The sequence below is a fragment of the Chrysemys picta genome, chromosome 16 (assembly GCF_011386835.1).
Source record: "Chrysemys picta bellii isolate R12L10 chromosome 16, ASM1138683v2, whole genome shotgun sequence".
NCBI lineage: Eukaryota > Metazoa > Chordata > Testudines > Emydidae > Chrysemys > Chrysemys picta.
In genome coordinates, this window is record NC_088806.1 from 11,837,651 (window position 1) to 11,861,226 (window position 23,576).

The 23,576-nt window shown below is 46.5% G+C and overlaps 1 protein-coding gene and 1 non-coding gene across 3 annotated transcripts in view; both read right to left on the reverse strand.

Moving 5' to 3' along the window:
- Positions 1–5,970: 5,970 nt before the first annotated feature.
- LOC135975945 (uncharacterized) overlaps positions 5,971–23,576 on the reverse strand; it is a 101,261-nt gene continuing 83,655 nt past the window's right edge. Inside the window, exons 2-4 of one of the 2 annotated variants that reach the window (XM_065570093.1) lie at positions 14,433–15,537; positions 11,617–14,050; positions 5,971–9,339 (exon numbers count right to left, since the gene is read on the reverse strand). In XM_065570093.1, coding sequence (XP_065426165.1) covers positions 9,233–9,339; positions 11,617–12,565 — 1,056 coding nt within the window. In that variant the 5' untranslated portion in view covers positions 12,566–14,050; positions 14,433–15,537 and the 3' untranslated portion in view covers positions 5,971–9,232. Of the gene's footprint in view, positions 9,340–11,616; positions 14,051–14,432; positions 23,553–23,576 lie in introns of those variants that run through there. The other variant, XM_065570092.1, reaches the window with a different exon arrangement.
- Positions 14,694–14,765, reverse strand: TRNAG-UCC (transfer RNA glycine (anticodon UCC)). Its single transcript has one exon. It is a non-coding gene; the product is annotated as a tRNA-Gly (tRNA).

Consider the following 23,576-nt stretch of genomic DNA (forward strand, 5'->3'; position numbering starts at 1 on the left):
AAATTGTAAATAAAGATGTCGTCAGAACTTGAGCGTTCTGCAATGAAAGGCTGGTTCCCCCAGTTGAGTCCCAAATGCTCTCCTAGAAATGCCCTCAGGACCCCTACATTCCCTAGCAGGAGTGAAAGGAGAAACCCCCAGCTGTGCACTTAGCTCAGGCTGATTTATTGGGGAACGGGGGAGAAATTATTCTTTGGTGCCGAGCAGGGAGCCAGGGCTGTTATCTGGGAATCAAGGTGCCCAGCCTGACCCAGCTGCTTCATTGCCCCCTGGGCCCTGCAGGCTCAGACCGTCCCTGAGGCCAGGCAGCTGCTCGGGGAGCTCTCCTGGTGTTGCTGGCCATGCGTGGATATCCCACTCTCAGGGCCTGAGTTCAGCCATCAGCAAAGGCAGCAGCTTTGCTCCTTATGTCTAAACAGAGTTCCCAGGCAGTGGTTCTCAACCAGGGGTCCCAAGTTGAGGGGACAGTGAACAGATTTTGGGAGGGGGGCACCAAAATAACCCAGAAAGCAGGGCTGGCGTTAGACTCACGGGGCTTGGGGCAGAAAGCTGAAATCTGAGCCCAACTAGCTGGGGCTGAATTCAAAGCAACTTAACTTTGTGGGGGCCCCTGTGTTGTTCCCGGGGCTCCAGGCCCCCATCCCAGCACAGACTGGGCAGTAACTTCACCTTACCCCTTTGACTCCCAGGGACCCTGCAGGGAAAGCAGCTCCATGCTGGGCCCTAGGGCCCCCCAAAGCACCTGGGGAGAGGGGGCAGTAAACCTCATGTCAGGGGGCTCCTGCTGCCTGGAGGTGACTCTATCCTCACAGCCCCTCCCCCTCACAGAGACACTGCATAGCCCTCCCCCTCATAGCCCCTCCCCTCAAACTGACATTGCAATGGACCCTCCCCATCACAGCCCCTCCTCCTCACACATAGAGGTACTTGTTTGCTGCACCCTGACATTACAAACCCAGGGGTGAGATTTTATGGATGTGGAATTCTCCCAACCACATATTAACTTCCCCATCCCCCCCAGTGCAAGACTCCCCAAGCTAGTTGAGCCCATACATGGGTCACTCTTTTCATCACACCAAACAGCTCCCTTTGAGCAACTACCCTTTGAGGCCAACAAGAAACCTTCTAGTTTGGACTCATTCATGCACCACATTTATCAGTTGTCCTGGGCTCGTTGCCCGTGACCTGCACGTCTGCTGGCGGTCAGGCGTGAGACCCTTTGATCCCTGCCTCACCTACAATCCTGTTTCTCAAAATCAAACCCAAGACCAGAAACTTGTTGCAGCTTATGCAGCCCCATAGAGCATTCAGAGACACAAAGAGAAGATCCATAAGTGACCTTGGCAAACCCCATAAGAACGGCCAGACTGGGTCAGACCAAAGGTCCATCTAGCCCAGTATCCTGTCCTCTGACAGTGGCCAATACCAGGTGCCCCAGAGGGAACTAACAAAACAGGCTTCCTGGGAGCATCTGTCCCCTTCCACCACAACAGCAGGCAGGTAAGAGAGGGGGGAAAATCCCAGGAACCCTTCCTCTTTTTCTCCACAGCCACTGCCCATCAGCAGGGTTCCTCCTTCTCTTCCCTCCTGAGCCTCAGTGCGACTAAATCTCCACACCTAGACAGCCGGCCCTTCCGCTGCACCCCGATCCCCCATGCCTGAGCCTCCCTGCCAAAGTCCAGCACCTGGCTCCATAGAATTAAGACTCACATCTCACTGGGGACTCAACTTCTTGTGCCCAGAATGTCTCCATACCCTCAGTAGATGACCTGAGAAACAGTGTCCGCCTTTTCCAAAGACGTGGATTCAGAGTCCCGAGTGCTGATTGTTACACCACAGAGCCATCTTGTGCTGTTTTCTCTGGACATCTGAGACCCTCACGGGGCTGGCTTGTGTAAGGGAACTGTTGGCCCCTTACTAAAACTTAGTGGGGTTTTTTGGTTGGCTGGTTCCCAGTACCAAAACGAAGGGGAAAGGTCTATGGGAAATCAGGACCCTGAGACTGACAGTCCCCAGGGGCAATGGGGAGAGGCCAAAGCTCCAGCTCACCCTGACAGTCTAATGAGGGGGTGTGAAGTTGTGCAGTCTTTATGGTTTTATAAAAATATAAGTGAATATAATGTAACTGGAATATGCTTCATGCAAAATGTCTCTTGTAAGGTATCATTACAAAGCTTATAATCTACTGAGTGTGATCATCCCATTTGTATAAATGTACCACTCTTGTATCTAAAACTGGAAATATGAAATATAACTCTGAGGGCCTATTGTAATTATGCAAAGTGTGGGCCATTAATGATGGTTTAGAATCTTGATGACTCCCATTAACAAGGACCATTGTCTGCAGATGGCTGTGTTTACCTGTTAGTCTTCCTGTATATGTGTGTCCTGACAAGTGGGCAATGAACTGGCATCCATCTTTAACCTGGTGCTTTTCCAGTGGGGGGGGGGGTGGAAACCCAGAGGGACAAAGGGTTCCCACTTTATGCAAAAGATATATAAAGGGGTGGAAGAGAACAAGGGGGAGAGGAGCCATCATGAAGAATCCCCTAGCTATCACCTGAGCTGCAACAAGATCTGTACCAGGGGAAAGAATTGTACCCAGGCCTGGAAGGTGTCCAATCTGAGAAACTTACTGAAGCATCTCTGAGGATGAGATTATCTGTATTCAGTTTGATTTAGGCATAGATTTGCACATTTTATTTTATTTTATTTTACTTGGTGACTTACTTTGTTCTGTCTGTTACTACTTGGAACCACTTAAATCCTTCTGTCTGTATTTAATAAAATCACTTTTTATTTAGTAATTTACTCAGAATATGTATTAATACCTGGGGGAGCAAACAACTGTGCATATCTCTCTATCAGTGTTATAGAGGGTGAACAATTTGAGTTTGCCCTGCATAAGCTTTATGCAGGGTAAAACTGATTTATCTAGGTTTAGACCCCATTGGGAGTTGGGCATCTGAGTGCTAGAGACAAGCACACTTCTGTGAGCTTATTTCAGGTAAACTTGCAGCTTTGGGACAAGTGATTCAGACCCTGGGTCTGTGTCTGGAGCCAGATGGGAGTGTCTGGCTCAGCAAGACAGGGTGCTGGAGTCCTGAGCTGGCAGGGAAAACAGAAGCAGGGGTAGTCTTTGCACATCGGGTGGCAGCTCCCAAGGGGGTTTCTGTGATCCAACCCATCACAGGGGGTCACCAGGCCAGGGGGTCCCATTCTCCATGTGAGCTGGAACTACCTGGGCCAGAGTGGGGCCGAGATAAGGAGAGAGCAAGAGCTGAAGAAAAGCCTGGGAACAGAGCTGTGCAGGTGTGCTGGCAGTTACTCATATGTAAGAGATCATAAAAAACTGTGATCTGCTGTAATTTGCCACCAGTAGCAGCTACTGTGATACCTATGGTTCTTCGTATTTGCTAACTTGTCCTAATTTGGTACTTCTCGCCTTTCCCACCTTCTGGTACAGAAGTAGCGAATTGATACCAATAGCAGTTACTGATACCTACGCTTCTTCTTATTTGATGACTTGTCCTAATTTGCTAAAACGTGATAATGCTTCCATCCCCCACCACTAAGTCTTCAGCTTCAAAATATAAAAATTGCCTTTTAATATATGTAAAAAATAGTGAGGTCATTTAAACATTTATTTTGCAGCTTCATTTACTGTGTTCAAAATGTAGCATCCTGACACTGATACTTCTGCCCAAGTGACCTGTGGGTTGGATTCATTTTAGTGGGACAAGTGGAGGATAATTTAAATTTTTAATTTCCGTAGGGTTCGCATTCAATATACTTCTATGCTGGTGTAATTTATCCCCATTACAGTTCTATTTTATTTATTACAAGAGCACAAGTCAGTCACAGAAGTGACACAGTACCCATAGCGAGACTAGGCTGACATAACTTGAGTTAACAAAGGCTTGTAGTGTAGATATGGGCTAAGGTATGTGAAAGGTTTGGGAGAGGGAACAGGAGAAGTATGAGGGTAGACCAAGTTTCATTTACGTGTTTAGCTCCAGCTTTTGTGGAAGTGGCCTTATGGCACCATAGAATATATTATAGATGATCAGGCTTGGAAGGGACCTCAGGAGCTCATCTAGTCCAACCCCCTGCTCAAAGCCCTAAAGGCTCAGGCTCAAAGAGGCACATAAGAACAAAATATCATGTATTAATAAAAGTTTCTTGACCTCAGGGTGTATAACTCATGTTTTTAGAATTTTTGGGGTTGTCAAGCCCTCCTGGGGTTGTAGATGTGTGCTCATTATGTTTTGAAGGACAAAACTATAAATGGGTTTAACAAAGAATTAGATCAGTCCCTCAGGCTAGGTGCATGAGGTATTAGCCAAGAGAACCAGGAATGCATCCCCATGCTCTGGGTGTCCCTAAATCTCTGACTGTCAGGATGGGTCACTCAATGATTGCCTGTTTTGTTCATTCCCTCAGAAGCACCTGGCACTGGCCGCTGTCAGAAGACAGGATCCTGTACTAGATGGACTAGTCGTCTGACCCACTACAGCAGTTGTAATTTTTGCTGAACATTAGAATTGATTTTTGCCTTTGAAAAGGATGTTACATCAGAGAGTATACGGCCTTTGCAATATTTGGGGATCAAGTTCTACACACAAGCAATGGCATGCGGAAAAAACCTAAGGGCTGGATTGAGAGGCAAAATAGCAGTTGCAAAAGGCAAACACCATTGGTGGATTGAACAAAAAAAATTTTTTGAGACCAGCTCAGAAATTCAGTCAGGCTGGAAGTCAGCTGCTCCAGCAGAATCAACATTTTCTCTAAAAATAAGAAGAAAAAGTTAGAATTAAAAATTCCAAATTAAAAATCACAATAAAAAAACAGAGCAAGTGCAGTACCAGAAACACAGATGTCATTGCTAAAACTAGCAAGTACTTACTGCTGCATATTTTCAAGGAGGACTTGTTGGTAAAATATAAATTAAATAGCACAATGACCTGCATCTGCACAATAACAAAGCTAAATGATGAAGTGATAAAAGTAATTCAGGGAATTCCAGCACCAGATAAGACAAATTGGTGAACTTCTGTGAGACTTTATGCAGCCAGATACACTGATAAGGGATTCTTTGGTTCTGTAAAGATTCCGAATGAAGTATTGGAGGGGTAGCCGTGTTAGTCTGGATCTGTAAAAAGTGACAAAGAGTCCTGTGGCACCTTATAGACTAACAGACAGATTGGAGCATAAGCTTTCATGGGTGAATGCCCACTTCATCATCTCACAAAGTGGGTATTCACCCACGAAAGCTTATACTCCAATATCACTGAATCAAGTCTCCTACAGCACCCCCATCTCTGCTCCTCCTCCTGCCTCTGTGTTTCCCAGAGCTGCTGCAGGGACTGACCCACACCCAGGCTCTCGCTCCTATTAGCACTCGCAGGGACCAATCCAACTACGGGAGAGTGAGCGGCCCTGGGAGCAGGAAAGTGGCTAAGAGGGTTGGGGAAGGGAGAAGAAAGGGAGAGTGAAGAGACTGAAAGGGAATAAGGAGAAATGTGGGGAAAGCAGCACCCAGCTCTTTTCTCCTGCATCACCCCTGAGTAGATTGCTCCTGAGCTCTGGGTAAATATCCCCCAGAGTCCAGGGTCTCCCAGATCCCCCTGCCTCCACAGGGAATGCACATAGGGGTCTCCTTCTTGCCAGGTATGATTCCAAGCAGCTGTAGGTGTCACCCTCATGCCAGATTTGAGCCAGACAGCACAGCTTGGAAACATGCGTCTGTATATACAGTTCAGTGTGACAATCCCCCTCCAGGAGGTGTTTGTTCTCTACTCCTGCTGGATGGGCACAGAATGGGGCAGCAAAAGGCTTGTGTCAGTTTCTGCTGCAGCACATTCCTTAACTTAGAAGAGTATGAAATGAAGAAAATGGAGATTGAATTAAAGGGAAATCTACAAATAAATGTTCCAGCCCCTGTTGCTTATTGAAAGAAATGACTCAATATCCCAGTTACATGTTTTATTAACATGAACAAATAAATCCAAGAGCACACATCACTAAGGCTAAATGACTATAGACACCACTCAGCTAAGGGTTAAACAATACAGTGACAAAGTTCAGGTCAAATCTGTAACTCAATGAGTTAACAAGGATATTGCATTGGAATCAAGTCATCAGTTAGTCAAACCATCAGATTAATACAGCAGAAAATCAACCTTTATAAATCCTAAAACAGCAACCCAAGAAGCCAGGTGCATCTTTAGTGATGCCGAAACCCCAATCAGAGATTTTTTACCCAGGCAGTGCAACCCAGATTCAGCCAGCTAAATATTTCAATACCGAAACCAAATACCGAAACCAAATTATTGCTTACATTTAGCCCACAACCTCAAAGCCATTAGTTTTCTCCTTAGATTTCACTACTGTGTAGCTAATACTTCTCCTCGCCCTCTTGCCCCAGAACACATACAGACCTTAGAGAGACATTAGTAAAAGAAGTTCAAACAGCTCTTGCTGAACAATACATATCTGACAGCTCAATGCCTTGCAATGCTTTCATAGGTGAGCAGCATGCATTCAGTCATTTCATAGGGCAGAGTTTTAAGTCTATTCAGATTTGGGGAACTATTCTTCCTAGCATCTTCCCTTTGTAGATTTCAGAGGCGTTCACACATTCACACCCACTCAGCCGCACAGTTACATCCCAATCTAACAGAAAGGCTGGGAGGTTCATAAAGTTCATAAAAAGAAACAGACAAAAAATAGAAAAAGGAACAAAACATTTCTAAGATTATAAGGGGTTGGATCTCTGCACCTCTCGGTCTTTGGATTCACCTGGAGTAGGAACTGTAGCTGCAGTTTAGGAACCAGGTAATGGCATAGATGGTCCAGCACTTTGGGCTAGCAGGGTTTGCAGGTACAGGGAGACTAGTGAAGGCTGCATAGCCTGTCGACCTTGTGCTTCATTCCCCAGAGGGGATCAATCCTGGCAGTCAGTCTCTCTGTGGCTATGTCTACTCTGGCAGAGTTACAGTGCCACTCAGAGAGTGCTGAAGGGAAACCGCTATTGTGTGTTCACACTGTCAGCTGCCTGATGAACTATCAGTGGTACTCGGAGCGGTGCACTCTGGGCAGCTATTGCACTGAGCACCTCTTTCTCTTCTGCCACTAAGAGTTGTGGGAAGGTGTAGGAAGGTGGGAGGAAGGTGGTTCCTGAGCCCAAAAGCGGCATTCCACTGTGGTCAGCACCGCCGTGAATGCCCTGTCATGCATTGCTTCTCATCTCAGCAATTCCTGTGCTTCTGTCCCCATTTGTGCCATCTTTCAATGATTTGTGTACTACACGTTCTGCCTATTCGGTCTGTAGGAATGGATTCCACACTTACTAACACGCCACGAGTGGCAGTGGAGTTATTCCTTAAACTACAAAGGCAAGAGGAGTTCGATATTGATCTTGCCACACGCAGTAGCTAGGACACGTGATTGCTTGTGGCATTCACGGAGGTGCTGACCACAAGGGAATGTCTCTTTTGGGCTCAGGAAACAAGCACCGAGTGGTGGGATCACATTATGATGCATGTCTGGGATGACGAGCAGTGACTGCAGAAAGCCACATTCATGGGACTATGTGATGAGCTCGCCCCAGCCCTGCAGTGCAAGGACACGAGAATGAGAGCTGCCCTGACATTGGAGAAGAGTGTGGCAATTGCACTATGGAAGCTGGCTACGCCAGACTGCTACCAATCTGTGGCTAACCAGTTCGGAGTGGGAAAGTCGACCGTTGGACTCCTGTTCCTAAGTGTAGAGGACCATTAATTGCATCCTGCTCTGAAAGACTGAGACTCTGGGAAACATGTGACATTGTGGATCGCTTTGCACAAATGGGCTTCCCTAACTGCGGAGGGGGATAAATGGCACGCATATTCCAATTCTGGCACCTGACTACCTAGCCACCGTGTACATTAATGACAAGGGGTATTTTTCTATGGTTCTACAGGCTCTTGTGGATGACCATGGGCATTTCACAGACATTAAAACAGACTGATCCGGAAAGGTGCATGCCGCACGCATCTTTCAGAACACTGGCCTATTCAGGAAGCTGAAAGCAGGGACTTTCTTCCCTGACCAGAAGATCACTTTAGGAGAAGTCGAAATGCCCACTGTGATCCTGGGAGACCCTACTTACCCCTTAATGCCGTGGCTTATGGGGTAGCTTGACAGCAGCAAGGAGTTTGTTCAACAACAGGCTGAAGAAGTGCAGAATGACAGTTGAGTTTGCTTTTAGCCATTTAAAGGCCCCCTGGCGCTGCCTATGTGGAAGGCTGGACCTGGCCGATGACAATATTCCTATGCTTATTGCCGCATACTGTACGCCCCATAATATCTGTGGAGGGAAGGGTGAAAGCTTCATTTAGGGTTGGATGGCTGAGGCTCAGCACCCGGAGGCTGAATTTGAACAGCCAGAGACCAGGGCTATTGGAAGGGAGACCCCTGGGGCCATAAGGATCAGGAATGCCTCGAGGCAGGAATTTGAAGCTAAAAGCCCCTAATATTTGTTGCTATTCACAGGAGTGCAGTGCAGTGCTTGTAATGCTAGGAGGTGATTGTGATTGCTGCAGACGATGCACTATGAAGGTTTAAGAAAATTTTGTGTTGCTTTGCAAAGCTCTGTTTGCTTTCCTTTAATGGAATAAAGATTGCTTTCAAACCAAAACTATTCTTTTATTAAAAAACAACAACCGGAGGAGAGAGACAAAAAACAACAACACATCAGCACTGTAGGGGATAGGGGAAGGGAGGGACAGATGAGAAGGTGGGGTCCCGGGACAGTTAAAGATTTGTGTATGTCCAGGTATCATATCCAACATTATCCTTTGGAATACAGTGCAGTGGGTAATGTACTTCAGGAGGAATAAACTACAGAGGGATGGTTGTTGAGTGCACTAGGTGTCCGCATGGCTGGATTGTGATGGGGCAGGAATGGAATGCAGCGAGTACAGACTTGAACCAGAAAGTAGATAAGAGTGTGTTGGTGGTGTCAGGGGGATGCATTGGAAAGAGTTTTGCGACAGCAGATGCAGGGGAGGGTGGTCGTAGAACTGCTCGGTTTGCAGTGCTAGTAGCACCTGGAGTGTGTCCACTTGGCAGTCCATACCATTTAAAAGCCGTTCTGTGGCTTCATTCTGACACACTGTGTTCTCCTTTCGGTCCCTCTTCTCACTGTCCGGCCATTCCTGCAATTCTTGCTTTTTGGCCACGGAGTGCATCATGACCGCATGCAGAAAGTTCTCTTTAATTCTTCATGGCCGCTTTCTAATTCTGTGCAGCCATTCAGCCGGCGATAAGAGGAAGGCGGGGCTCCCAAGATCATCTCTGTGAAGCCAAAATGCAACATTTTACAGAAGCAGTATTGTTTGCAACACAGAGACCGCTGATGCAGTGATTTAAAATACAGCCACTATTCACATACCTATCACTAACTGGCTAATCCCAGGCAAGCACACATAAGCCACCAGACCCCCAAAATGGTAACAGCAGGGGCAGGGGAAATCACTGTTCCCAGACCGTACTGTATACTGGGCACGTGGCTCTTGGGGGGAGACAGCACTGTAGGGGTGGGGGCTTTTAATCATTCCTATGCCCACATTTTCCACAGGCTGTGTTCATTATGGAAGATATCTCACTGCTGAGGGTGAGCAGGGAATCAAGGGAGGGTCTTCTCCAAGACTGTGGCTTCCACACTGGCCCTTATGCCCCCCCACCCCTCCCATGATAGCAGAGTAGTGCAGGAAAGTTACCCTTAATGGGGCAAGAAAAAAAGCAGCTCTGCCAAAGAACATGCAGCAGTGGATTGCCCTGTATCTCCATGAGAGTTTCATGGACATCTCTGGTGCAGATTCCCATGAAGTGAGGGAGTCAATCAACACCCTGTTCCGCCGCTCAGACTGGGCATGTGGTGGTACACACATCATACAGACACAAGCCTGCTTTCTGCAACCCTCCTGCCCCCAAGAACTCACTTCAGTGATTCCCCAAATCAAAGCCACTTACCAGGGGCCTCCTCTCCTGTTGAACTTTGCCAAACTCCAACAGCTGTGACTGGCAAGCCTCCTCCAGGGTAGAGAAGGACTCCTGGCTGCATGCACCTCTGACCTCCAACTCATAGAATCATAGAATATCAGGGTTGGAAGGGACCTCAAGAGATCATCTAGTCCAACCCCCTGCTCAAAGCAGGACCAATTCCCAACTAAATCATCCCAGCCAGGGCTTTGTCAAGCCGGGCCTTAAAAACCTCCAAGGAAGGAGATTCCACCACCTCCCTAGGTAATAAATTCCAGTGTTTCACCACCCTCCTAGTGAAATAGTTTTTCTTAATATCCAACCTGGACCTCCCCCACTGCAACTTGAGACCATTGCTCCTTGTTCTGTCATCTGCCACCACTGAGAACAGCCGAGCTCCATCCTCTTTGGAACCCCCCTTCAGGTAGTTGAAGGCTGCTATCAAATCCCCCCTCATTCTTCTCTTCAGGAGACTAAACAATCCCAGTTCCCTCAGCCTCTCCTCATAAGTCATTTGCTCCAGACCCCTAATCATTTTTGTTGCCCTCCGTTGGACTCTTTCCAATTTTTCCACATCCTTCTTGTAGTGTGGGGCCCAAAACTGGACACAGTATTCCAGATGAGGCCTCACCAATGTCGAATAAAGGGGAACGATCACGTTCCTCGATCTGCTGGCAATGCCCCTACTTATACAGCCCAAAATGCCGTTAGCCTTCTTGGCAACAAGAGCACACTGTTGACTCATATCCAGCTTCTCATCCACTGTGACCCCTAGGTCCTTTTCTGCAGAACTGCTACCTAGCCATTCGGTCCCTAGTCTGTAGCAGTGCATGGGATTCTTCCGTCCCAAGTGCAGGACTCTGCACTTGTTTTTGTTGAACCTCATCAGGTTTTTTTCGGCCCAATCCTCTAATTTGTCTAGCTCCCTCTGTATCCGATCCCTACCCTCTAGTGTATCTACCACACCTGCTAGTTTAGTGTCATCTGCAAACTTGCTGAGAGTGCAGTCCACACCATCCTCCAGATCATTAATAAAGATATTAAACAAAACCGGCCCCAGGACCGACCCTTGGGGCACTCCGCTTGAAACCGGCTGCCAACTAGACATGGAGCCATTGATCACTACCCGTTGAGCCCGACGATCTAGCCAGCTTTCTATCCACCTTAGAGTCCATTCATCCAGCCCATACTACTTTAACTTGGCGGCAAGAATACTGTGGGAGACCGTATCAAAAGCTTTGCTAAAGTCAAGGAATAACACATCCACTGCTTTCCCCTCATCCACAGAGCCAGTTATCTCATCATAGAAGGCAATTAGGTTAGTCAGGCACGACTTCCCCTTCGTGAATCCATGCTGACTGTTCCTGATCACTTTCTTCTCCTCTAAATGTTTCATAATTGATTCCTTGAGGACCTGCTCCATGATTTTTCCAGGGACTGAGGTGAGGCTGACTGGCCTGTAGTTCCCCGGATCCTCCTCCTTCCCTTTTTTAAAGATGGGCACTACATTAGCCTTTTTCCAGTCATCTGGGACCTCCCCCGATCGCCATGAGTTTTCAAAAATAATGGCTAATGGCTCTGCAATCTCACCCGCCAACTCCTTTAGCACCCTCGGATGCAGTGCATCCGGCCCCATGGACTTGTGCACGTCTAGTTTTTCTAAATAGTCCCGAACCACTTCTTTCTCCACAGAGGGCTGGTCACCTTCTCTCCATACTGTACTGCCCAGTGCAGCAATCTGGGAGCTGACCTTGTTCGTGAAGACAGAGGCAAAAAAATCATTGAGTACGTTAGCTTTTTCCACATCCTCGGTCACTAGGTTGCCTCCCTCATTCAGTAAGGGGCCCACACTTTCCTTGATTTTCTTCTTGTTGCCAACATACCTGAAGAAACCCTTCTTGTTACTCTTAACATCTCTTGCTAACTGCAACTCCAAGTGTGATTTGGCCTTCCTGATTTCACTCCTGCATGCCTGAGCAATATTTTTATACTCCTCCCTAGTCATTTGTCCAATCTTCCACTTCTTGTAAGCTTCTTTTTTGTGTTTAAGATCAGCAAGGATTTCACTGTTTAACCAAGCTGGTCGCCTGCCATATTTACTATTCTTTCTACACATCGGGATGGTTTGTTCCTGCAACTGCAATAAGGATTCTTTAAAATACAGCCAGCTCTCCTGGACCCCTTTGCCCTTCATGTTATTCTCCCAGGGGATCCTGCCCATCTGTTCCCTGAGGGAGTCAAAGTCTGCTTTTCTGAAGTCCAGGGTCCGTATTCTGCTGCTCTCCTTTCTTCCTTGTGTCAGGATCCTGAACTCGACCATCTCATGGTCACTGCCTCCCAGGTTCCCATCCACTTTTGCTTCCCCTACTAATTCTTCCCTGTTTGTGAGCAGCAGGTCAAGAAAAGCTCTGCCCCTAGTTGGTTCCTCCAGCACTTGCACCAGGAAATTGTCCCCTACACTTTCCAAAAACTTCCTGGATTGTCTGTGCACCGCTGTATTGCTCTCCCAGCAGATATCAGGGTGATTAAAGTCTCCCATGAGAACCAGGGCCTGAGATCTAGCAACTTCTGCTAGTTGCCAGAAGAAAGCCTCGTCCACCTCATCCCCCTGGTCTGGTGGTCTATAGCAGACTCCAACCACGACATCACCCTTGTTGCTCACACTTCTAAACTTTATCCAGAGACTCTCAGGTTTTTCTGCAGTTTCATACCGGAGCTCTGAGCAGTCAATACTCCTCTCTTACATACAACACAACTCCCCCACCTTTTCTGCCCTGCCTGTTCTTCCTGAACAGTTTATATCCATCCATGACAGTGCTCCAGTCATGTGAGTTATCCCACCAAGTCTCTGTTATTCCAATCACATCATAGTTCCCTGACTGTGCCAGGACTTCCAGTTCTCCCTTCTTGTTTCCCAGGCTTCTTGCATTTGTGTATAGGCACTTAAGATAACTCATCAATCATCCCTCTTTCTCAGCATGAGCCAGGAGTCCTCCCCTCTTGCGCTCTCCTGCTTGTGCTTCCTCCCAGGATCCCATTTCCCCACTTACCTCAGGGCTTTGGTCTCCTTCCCCCGGTGAACCTAGTTTAAAGCCCTCCTCACTAGGTTAGCCAGCCTGCTGGCGAAGATGCTCTTCCCTCTCTTCGTTAGGTGGAGCCCATCTCTGCCTAGCACTCCTCCTTCTTGGAACACCATCCCATGGTCAAAGAATCCAAAGCCTTCTCTTCGACACCACCTGCGTAGCCATTCTTTGACTTCCACGATTCGACGGTCTCTACCCCGGCCTTTTCCTTGCACAGTGAGGATGGACGAGAACACCACTTGCGCCTCAAACTCCTTTATCCTTCTTCCCAGAGCCACGTAGTCTGCAGTGATCCGCTCAAGGTCATTCTTGGCAGTATCATTGGTGCCCACATGGAGAAGCAGGAAGGGGTAGCGATCCGAGGGCTTGATGAGTCTCGGCAGTCTCTCCGTCACATCGTGTATCCTAGCTCCTGGCAAGCAGCAGACCTCTCGGTTTTCCCGGTCGGGGCGGCAGATAGATGACTCAGTCCCCCTGAGGAGGGAGTCCCCGACCACCACCACCCTCCTCCTCCTCTTGGGAGTGGTGGTCGTGGAACCCCCATCCTTAGGACAGGGCATCTTTTGCCTTCCAATTGGTGGAGTCTCCTTCTGCTCCCTTCCCTCAGATGGGTCATCTAGTCCACTCTCCGCATTAGTACCTGTAGAGAGAACATGGAAACGATTGCTCACCTGTATCTCCATTGCTGGTGCATGGACGCTCCTCTTTCTCCTTCTGGAGGTCACATGCTGCCAAACCTCTTCACAATCCTTCTGTCCCTGCTGCGCCTGCTCTGAATCTTCAGAACATTGTGGCCGTAGAAGCATCTCCTGACGTCTGTCCAGGAAATCTTCATTTTCCCTTATGCAACGCAGAGTCGATACTCGTTTCTCCAGCCCTCAAACCTTCTCTTCCAATATGGAGACCAGCTTGCACTTTGTACAGACCAAGTCGCTTCTGTCCTGTGGAAGAAAGACAAACATGGCACAACCTGTGCAGGTTACAACTGATCGCTCACCTTCCATATCACCGTCCTCTTAAGAGCTTCCTCAACTGTTGCAGGAACAACTCAGAGAAACCTGCAGATGAAAGCCTCAGTGAGCTCTCCCTAGGCGAACTCCCGCTGTTAGCCTCTGCTGTTCGCCGCTCAGCTGGTTTGCTGCTGACTGCCCTTATATACCAGTCAGGCCCACTCAAGGCCCACCTGGAACAAAGCACTCCCAATTCACACTTTTCAAACAAACAAGCAAGCAATCAAGCACACAGTCAAACTGACCAACTGTCCCAGCAGCAGACACTCAGATACTCACCAACACAGCCCCCCTAATGCAGCACTTAGCGTACCTCCTCTCGGACAGCTCCCAGGCAAACTCCCACTGTTAGCCTCTGCTGTTCGCCGCTCAATAATAATGGAGATATCCTATCTCCTAGAACGAGAAGGGACCTTGAAAGGTCATCAAGTCCAGTCCCCTGCCTTCACTAGTAGGACCAAGTACTGATTTTGCCCCAGATCCCTAAGTGGCCCCCTCAAGGATTGAACTCACAACCCTGGGTTTAGCAGGTCAATGCTCAAATCACTGCGCTATCCCTCTAAAGACACATCCTTGCATTGGCTGGGAATCGAACCCGGGTCAACTGCTTGGAAGGCAGCTATGCTCACCACTATACCACCAATGCACCTCTGCCTCTGGGTCTCCCTCCGCCTCCACATCCTCATCCAAGATTTCCTCCTCCTTTCTTGGTACACTGTCAACTGGCACATGAGCCACAGAAGTATCCACAGTGGCCTTCGCAGTGGAGGTGGGGTCACCACTGAGTATCGCATCCAGCTCTTTGTAGAACTGGGAGCTGGTGAGTGCAGCATCGGAGAGGTGGTTTGCCTCCCGTGCCATGGGATAGGCATTCCACAGCTCCTTCACTTTGACCCTGCATTGCAGTGTATCCCGGTCATGGCCCCTTTCTCTCATGCATCGTGAAATCTGTCCCTAAGTATCATAATTTCTGTGGCTGGAGCACAGCTGAGACTGGACAGTGTAGCCTGATTTGGGGTATGTTAAGAGTGTTGATTTAATGTATTAACTTAATTTTCTTAATTTTTAATTGATAATAATTATGGATGTTAATTAGTATGGGTTTAGGCTTGCCAATTTGTTTGATTAGAAGATAAAGTTTGTTTTGAATTAGGCTTTATAGAGTTTATAAAAGGACCTCTGGGGGTATGACAGGAAGCTTACACTGAGACAAGTATAGTTATAAAGACTTATTAAAATCAATGACATAGTAAATAAATGGTAAAACAGTTAGAATTACAAGATTATAATTGTATCACAGTTATTCAAGATATATAGATATAGATATATATGGTAATACACGATTATGTGCTGCAAAGCTTTGGTTAATACTCACACCCTGTTTTGATGACCTGGTGTTGAAAGATATAGGATCACACCTTTGGTGGTGCCTCTGGCAGAGGAAGCTAATGCGAAAGCTGGTAAAGCTGTTTACTTTCTAACTTGCATATATCTATGCAAAGAAGCATATTAATCCTTAGAATTGCAACAGCCTCCTCTCCCCAAATGCTGATGAGGTCCAGCAGCTCAACATTGCTTCAAGCAGGGGATCGCCTGGTGCGTGGAGCAGGCATGGTCACCTGGAAAGATGCGCTGAGATCACTGCATGCGTCACTGAGCAAACAGGAAGGGGACTTTCAAAATTCCCACGGAATTTAAGGGGCAGGGTTCAAGGTTGGTCACTGGAAAGAAATGCAGTAGAATTCAAATCGATGACCAGAGAGGCGAGAACAAGGATTGTGGGAAAGCTCCCGGAGGCTAATCACAGCGCTGTAATTGACGAGGGTGTCTAAACTGGCACCGTGGTGCTGTAGCCCCGGTGCAGGAAGGTGTACACCTCTCGTCAACGTGGTTTTTTTTTTTTTTTTTTTTTTTTTTTTTTTTTTTACAGTGCTGCAACTTCTCAGTTTCTGCGCAGTAAGTGGCTTGGCAGTGTGTACCCCTCAGGAGTTACACTGCAGAAAGCTGCTTTACTGGGCAGAAACTTGCCAGTGTAGACAAGACCCTAGATGGCTTACAGAAGAACGCAAGACTGGTCATACTGGGTCAGACCAATGGTCCATCTAGCCCAGCATGCTGCCTGAGAGTGACCAGTGCCAGATGCATCAGAGGGAATGAACAGAACCAGGCTTGTTGACCTCCAAGGTGAAGGTCTGTCAGCCTTACCTTTAACTTTATTGTTGTGGATTCCAGCTTACCCTATCTTACCACACCTCCCCCGAGGTCTCTGGGCAAATCAGGTGTGAACCACTCCTTTGATACAGACGTGTTCCAATCCAGCTGTATTGAGGCAGACTTTGGGCCAATGTCAGTTTGGAAAAGGCCCGCTTAACCCAGCAGGTTTCTCAAAGTATCTGTTGCTGTGAACTGCATGTAGTGTGGATGCGTGAACCCCAAAGATATCAAACATGAAAGAAACACAAGGCCAGTTTTGGGGAGGTTTCCAGAGCCAGGCCTAAGGAAAAGGGGCCTCAGCACCTATAAAAATAACTGGTTACAAAATTTAAATTAAATTAAGAAACCAAACCAAAAATCACACATCCATCACCATTTTAGATTTTGACATCTCCTGCCTGATGTGACATCTTTGCTTTGCAAACAAGAGACCCTCTAACTAGGTAAAAGGTTCCACATCTTGTCTCAAGTAATTTTCCTCTTAAGGGAAGATTTTAAAATTTATCATAATAAATTCCATTTGAAATAGAAATAATTACAGTCTATACTAGGTCTCTATTCTTGTTCATGCTATTTCTCTCACATATCCCCCCACTAACTTCTTTGGAGTGAGGTTTTAATTTCAGGATTAGCCACCATTTCCTATGTAGTAGGAGGGGGCAGGGAGAGAATTAGAAGAAAACCTGAATTATATGGTAACACTGAAAGTTATCACATGATCAGCCTCTTCCGTGATACTAACTAACTTCATGTTTAATTTCATTGTTGCTGGTACCAACTTATCCAACAATTACAAAATATAAACCCATAGGGCAGTTTTCTCTTAATTCCCATTTCCACCCAATGAGCTTTGTGTGAAATCACATTCTACAATAACCTAGGATCTTTCCATTTCTGTGAATTCATTTCTCCCTGGGTCTTCTCCCAGAAGTGTGGGTGGAAGGGGTCTCCCACTACGTGGGAAGGCTGCATCATGAGAAAAACCACCTGTGCTCTATTTTCACACTTTCTAATCCTTCAAAGTAGCAGCAGCAAAAGCGATACAAATGCACTAGAGTTAATAGCAAATCCAAGAGACCAAACCACAGACTCTGCACTCAGCATTCATGTATCCTGCAGTCTGAACTTGGAATCTGATACATTCCCTCATTGGCTACCATCATTTGCCCAGCATGGAAGTGCTTCTTGTCCAACAAAGCAGCCAGATTCAGACCCATAGGCATAGAATGGCTCTAAAGGAATCAGCCGTTTCTCTCTGTGCTTCATGAAACTTTGGATCCAAATGGTAAAAGACAGTTGTGCCCAATTTAATCATGGCATCCTGTAGGAGTGTGACCAATGCCACTGAACAAGGGAGCAGGGTTCTAAAAATAGTTTACCTGGGCCACAGGTCACCATAGCTTCCATCTCTGGGGTGAAAATCAACCACCAGTACCTACAATTTCTTCCTGAGTTCTTGTCAAATCTTTGACCTTACTTGGAGTAATTTTACATTTCTCTGGCATAGAATTCTTCACCTACCACAGAAAGTATCAGTAGCGATAGAGAGGTATAACTCCCCTAATTTTGCCCTTTTATTTCTTTAATCCGATGGCAGATTCAAATTAGGGACTAAATTCAGGTGTGGCTTAGAATCCCTGTAAGACCCCAAATGTTAGGTATCTATTAAAAATAGGTATCTTTCTGCAGCTATATCACATTGAACATGGATTTCATTTTCTACACATTTGCAGCATCTCCCAGGGGTGAGCGGAAGAGAAATGTCACTTGCATTTTCCCCATCTCTACCTAGATAGGGATTGCATTTCCCAAATAACACTGGTCTACAATTTTTGAGAAGTTGTCTGCTTCAGAGATAAAATGTGCTATTTATTATGTATTTTGATGTGCTGAATTCAAATATGAAAATTAAAACAACTGATTGGCTAGTGTTTCTAAGATATTTAACTGTTTACATTTTATGTCTATGTATAGAGTGTAAATAGAGTTTTAATCATTAATTGTAAACCTAGGTCTTTTCATGTGTTTAGGGTTGCTTTACATGATAATATTTCACCTGTCCTGTTTATGTAACACTTTAAAAATCAGCAAAAAAGTGTTACATAAATAAAATTTATTATGAAACAAAAGGCAAAAAACTATTATGTGAATAGTTTAGTCCTATTCAGTGTCTACTCGGCGCTTTTTGGCTTGTCTCTTGTATTCATTAAATGGAGCATCTCTTGTCACTGTCCAGCAATAGTCGGCAAGCATTGATGGGCTCCGTTTGCCCTGATAGCGTTCCTCCATTGTTGCAATGTCCTGGTGAAATCGCTCGCCGTGCTCGTCGCTCACTGCTCCGCAGTTCGGTGGAAAAAAATCTAGATGAGAGTGCAAAAAATTTATCTTTAGTGACATGTTGCAACCAAAGCTTTTGTATGCCTCGAGGAGGTTTTCCACCAACAACCTGTAGTTGTCTGCCTTGTTGTTTCCGAGAAAAGTTATTGCCACTAACTGGAAGGCTTTCCATGACGTCTTTTCCTTGCCACGCAGTGCATGGTCAAATGCATCATCTCGAAGAAGTTCACGAATCTAAGGACCAACAAAGACACCTTCCTTTATCTTAGCTTCACTTAAGCTTGGAAATTTTCCACGGAGGTACTTGAAAGCTGCTTGTGTTTTGTCAATGGCCTTGACAAAGTTCTTCATCAGACCCAGCTTGATGTGGAAGGGTGGTAACAAAATCTTCCTTGATTCAACAAGTGGTGGATACTGAACACTTTTCCACCCAGGCTCCAATGACTGTCGGAGTGGCCAATCTTTCTTGATGTAGTGGGAATCTCTTGCACGACTATCCTATTCACAGAGAAAACAGCAGTACTTTGTGTATCCAGTCTGCAGACCAAGCAAGAGAGCAACAACCTTCAAATTGCCACTGATGTTGGTCATAGTTTATGCACCTCAAAAGTTGTTTCATGTTGTCATAGGTTTCCTTCATATGGACTGCATGACCAACTGGAATTGATGGCAAAACATTGCCATTATGCAGTAAAACAGCTTTAAGACTCGTCTTCAATGAAGTCTCCATTCATCTGGATCATGAACGATGTTGAGGGCTGCCATCACACCATCGATGTTGTTGCAGGCTACAAGATCACCTTCCATGAAGAAGAATAGGACAAGATCCTTTTGACGGTCATGGAACATGGAAACCCTAACATCACCAGCCAGGAGATTCCACTGCTGTAATCAGGAGCTCAACAGCTCTGCCTTACTCTTGGGTAGTTCCAAATCCCTGACAAGGTCATTCAGTTCACCTTGTGTTATGAGGTGTGTCTCAGAGGAGGAGGATGGGAGAAAATGTGGGTCCTGTGACATTGATGGTTCAAGACCAGAAGTTTCATCCTCTTCCTTGTTTGACTCAAGTGAGAATGATTCTGGTGCATCAGGAACCGGCAGTCCTTCTCCCTGGGGTACTGGGCATATAGCTGATGGAATGTTTGGATAATGCACAGTCCACTTTTTCTTAACACACCTCTCCCAACTGGAGGCACCATGCAGAAGTAACAATTGCTGGTATGATCTGTTGGCTCTCTCCAAATCATTGGCACTGCAAAAGGCATAGATTTCCTTTTCCTGTTCAACCACTGGCGAAGATTTGTTGCACAAGTGTTGCAGCGTATGTGTGGGGCCCACCTCTTGTCCTGATCTCCAATTTTGCAGCCAAAATAAAGGTGATAGGCTTTCTTAACCATAGTGGTTATACTGCGCTTTTGTGATGCAAAAGTAACTTCACCACAAACATAGCAGAAGTTATCTGCACTGTTCACACAAGTACGAGGCATCTCTGCTCACTTTGGCTAAACAGAAATGTGTCCCTTTGCAAAATCAAACACTGACAAATAAGAGAGCACGACACTGTATGATTTCTAGAGCTGATATACGGCAATTTGTTCAGCTGAGTGATGTAACCTTTGTTATGATTGCATCATCCATGTCCTCTAGGAATAACATGATGCAATTCATATCATGTATGACGCAAGACCAGCTTCAGATTGCTTCATTCATTGTTTTGCCTAAAAAGCAAGTACTGTCCAAACCCAATCATAGATTTATTCATAGATCCAGTCAAAGATGTATTTTAGTCATTTCTGGTTTAAATTGAGATCCCTTCCCTTTATAACTCACGTATCCTCCGCCATTCCCAAGTCAAGGGTCGTATATACTGACCCAATAGCATATCTTGAAAACTAGAGCCAATCAACAATTTTAAGCATCATTTTTGTTCTCAGTGACCCAGAATTAGTAAAGTTTGACTACATTTATTTCAGAAGCATTTTGGCTGTAGAGCAGTGTAATAGGCAACTTGCAGCTGATTAGGAAGGAGATATCTTCAGGAGCGACCTCCTGCAGAACCTCTTCGTTATAGTTCAATATATTTTAAGTGAGGAAAATGGTAGTAAAAATATCTGCTCTCCAGCACAACCTGAAGCAACATCAGAGCAACTGGGAATGAAACAATCTGTTCCCAAAGGGGGAACTTGATGATTAACAATTGCTTTGAACTGGGGGAACAGTATAACCGTGATGCTCAGGATTTGTTTAGGTCAGGTCAAGGGGGAACCTAATGCCAACCACTGCACCTGGGCTGCATCTGCTCTACAACTAGAATTGTCTTTTTACACCAAGATCACTAACTTGAGCAGCCAACGCCATGTACAGTCCTAGTGGATGTCAGGCACAAGTAGTTTTTGCCTCAGTGTAGCTTGTTCGGATCAAACCTCTCTCCCGCATCTGGAGCTGATGAACATTCCTGGCTGCAGGGACACACACTCCTATGACTCAAAAGGAAAGGAGTTGATAGAAAAGATCACAGGACTGACCCCAAAGAAGGTGAGCAGCAAAAGGCAGAAGCAGGCAACTCATCTGGTGGAGCTGAGAGACCACGGTGAAGATAGTGATTTTTGCACTATGTGGGAATTAGCATATATGATTTTTGTTTTTTTAATCTTTGGCCTGGTCTACACTATGAGTAATTCGAATTTAGCAGCGTTAAATCAAATTAACCCTGCACCCGTCCACACAACGAAGCCATGTCTTTCTAAATAAAGGGCTCTTAAAATCTATTTCTGTACTCCTCCGCGACTAGCGGAGTAGCGCCAAATTCGATATTGTCATTTCGAATTAGGGTTAGTGTGGCCGCAATTCGATGGTATTGGCCTCCGGGAGCTATCCCACAGTGCACCATTGTGACCGCTCTGGACAGCAATCTGAACTCGGATGCACTGGCCAGGTAGACAGGAAAAGCCCCGCGAACATTTGAATTTCATTTCCTGTTTGCCCAGCACAGGAAAGCACAGGTGACCACAGAGAGCTCATCAGCATAGGTAACCATGCAGGCCGATAATCGAAAAAGAGCACCAGCATGGACCGTAGGGGAGGTACTGGATCTGATCGCTATATGGGGAGAGGATTCAGTGCTAGCAGAACTTTGTTCGAAAAGACGAAATGCCAAAACTTTTGAAAAAATCTCCAAGGGCATGATGGAGAGAGGCCACAATAGGGACTCAGAGTAGTGCCGCGTGAAAGTCAAGGAGCTCAGACAAACCTATCAGAAAACAAAGGAGGCAAACAGTCGCTCCGGGTCAGAGCCGCAGACATGCCGCTTCTACGCTGAGCTCCATGAAATTCTAGGGGGGGCTGCCACCACTACCCCACCTCTGACCGTGGATTCTCATCAGCCACACCTGAGGATTCTGCGGACGGGGAAGAGGAGGAGGAGAAAGAGGAGGACAACGAGCTTGCGGAGAGCATACAGCACTCTGTTCTCCCCAACAGCTAGGATCTTTTTCTCAGCCTGACTGAAGTACCCTCCTAAGCCAGTACCCAAGACCATGACCCCATGGAAGGGACCTCAGGTGAGTTTACCTTTTAAAATATAAAACATGGTTTAAAAGCAAGCGTTTAAGGATTCATTTGCCCTGAGGACTTGGGATGCATTCGCGGCCAGTACAGCTCCTGGAAAAGTCTGTTAACATGTCTGGGGATGAGCAGAAATCCTTCAAGGACATCTCCATGAAGCTCTCCTGGAGGTACTCCAAAAGCCTTTGAAAAAGGTTTCTGGGCAGTGCAGCCTTATTCTGTCCTCCATGGAATGACACTTGACCACGCCATGCTAGTAACAAGTAATCTGGTATCATTGCATGACAAAGCCTGGCAGTGTATGGTCCCGGTGTTTGCTGGCATTCAAGCAACATCCATTCCTTATCTCGCTGTGTAATCCTCAGGAGAGTGATATTGTGTCTGGTGGAGCTTCAGGAACGCCCTGGTTGAAATACGGGAATTTAATGAAGGGGACAGAGGTAGCCCTTCCTATTGGGCTGTTTGCCTGTGGCTGAAAAGGAATCCTTCCCTGTAGTAAGCCAAGCGCGGGGGGGGAGGGGATTGGCGCTGAGCTTTTCACGTCTGGCTAGCAGGGATCTTCCCTGATACCAGCCATGTGGTGGGGGGAGGGATAAAGCGATCATCCCAGAGAACTGGATGGGGGGGGGGGGGTTAGTTTGTTTTCTGCTGCTGAAGGTTAACAGGAAAACCGCAGCACTCAACGAGCTTTGCATGTGGGAAAGGAGGGCACAGAAGCCGAAAGACAATGGCTTACCATGGCCGTATGCAAGCCGAATTCTCTTGCCTGGACCTGCGTCTGTGATCTCCAGCAGCAAAGCCACAGGCACTCAATATTAAGAGGCAAAATGTGACCTTGCAGAGAAATCACATGTGCTATCTAATGGGAATAGTGTTGTTCACCGTGAAAGAGTATAAGCATTGTTCTGCAAAATGTATCTTTTTAAAAAATTCTCTCCTTTTTTCCCCTCCCTCCAGCAGCTGCAAATTTTTCAAGCTTCCCTCCTCCGTCCCGAAGGCTATCTCAGATAAGATGTAAGAAAAAGAGGATGCGAGACGAAATGTTCGCGGAAATCATGGAATCCACCCGCAATGAAAGAGTTAATCTGAATGAGTGGAAGGACACGGTTTCAAAGTATAGGAAAGATGCCAGTGAACGTGAGGACATGAGGGACCAACATGAGGACAGAAGGGACGTTCGAGATGAGAGGTGGCAGCAGGAAGATCAGAGGAGGCAGGATGCAATGCTGGGGCTGCTGCGTGAGCAAACAGACATTCTCCGGTGTCTGGTGGAGCTTCAGGAACGGCAGCAGGATCACAGACTGCCGCTGTAGCCCCAGTATAACCACCCTCCCCCATCACC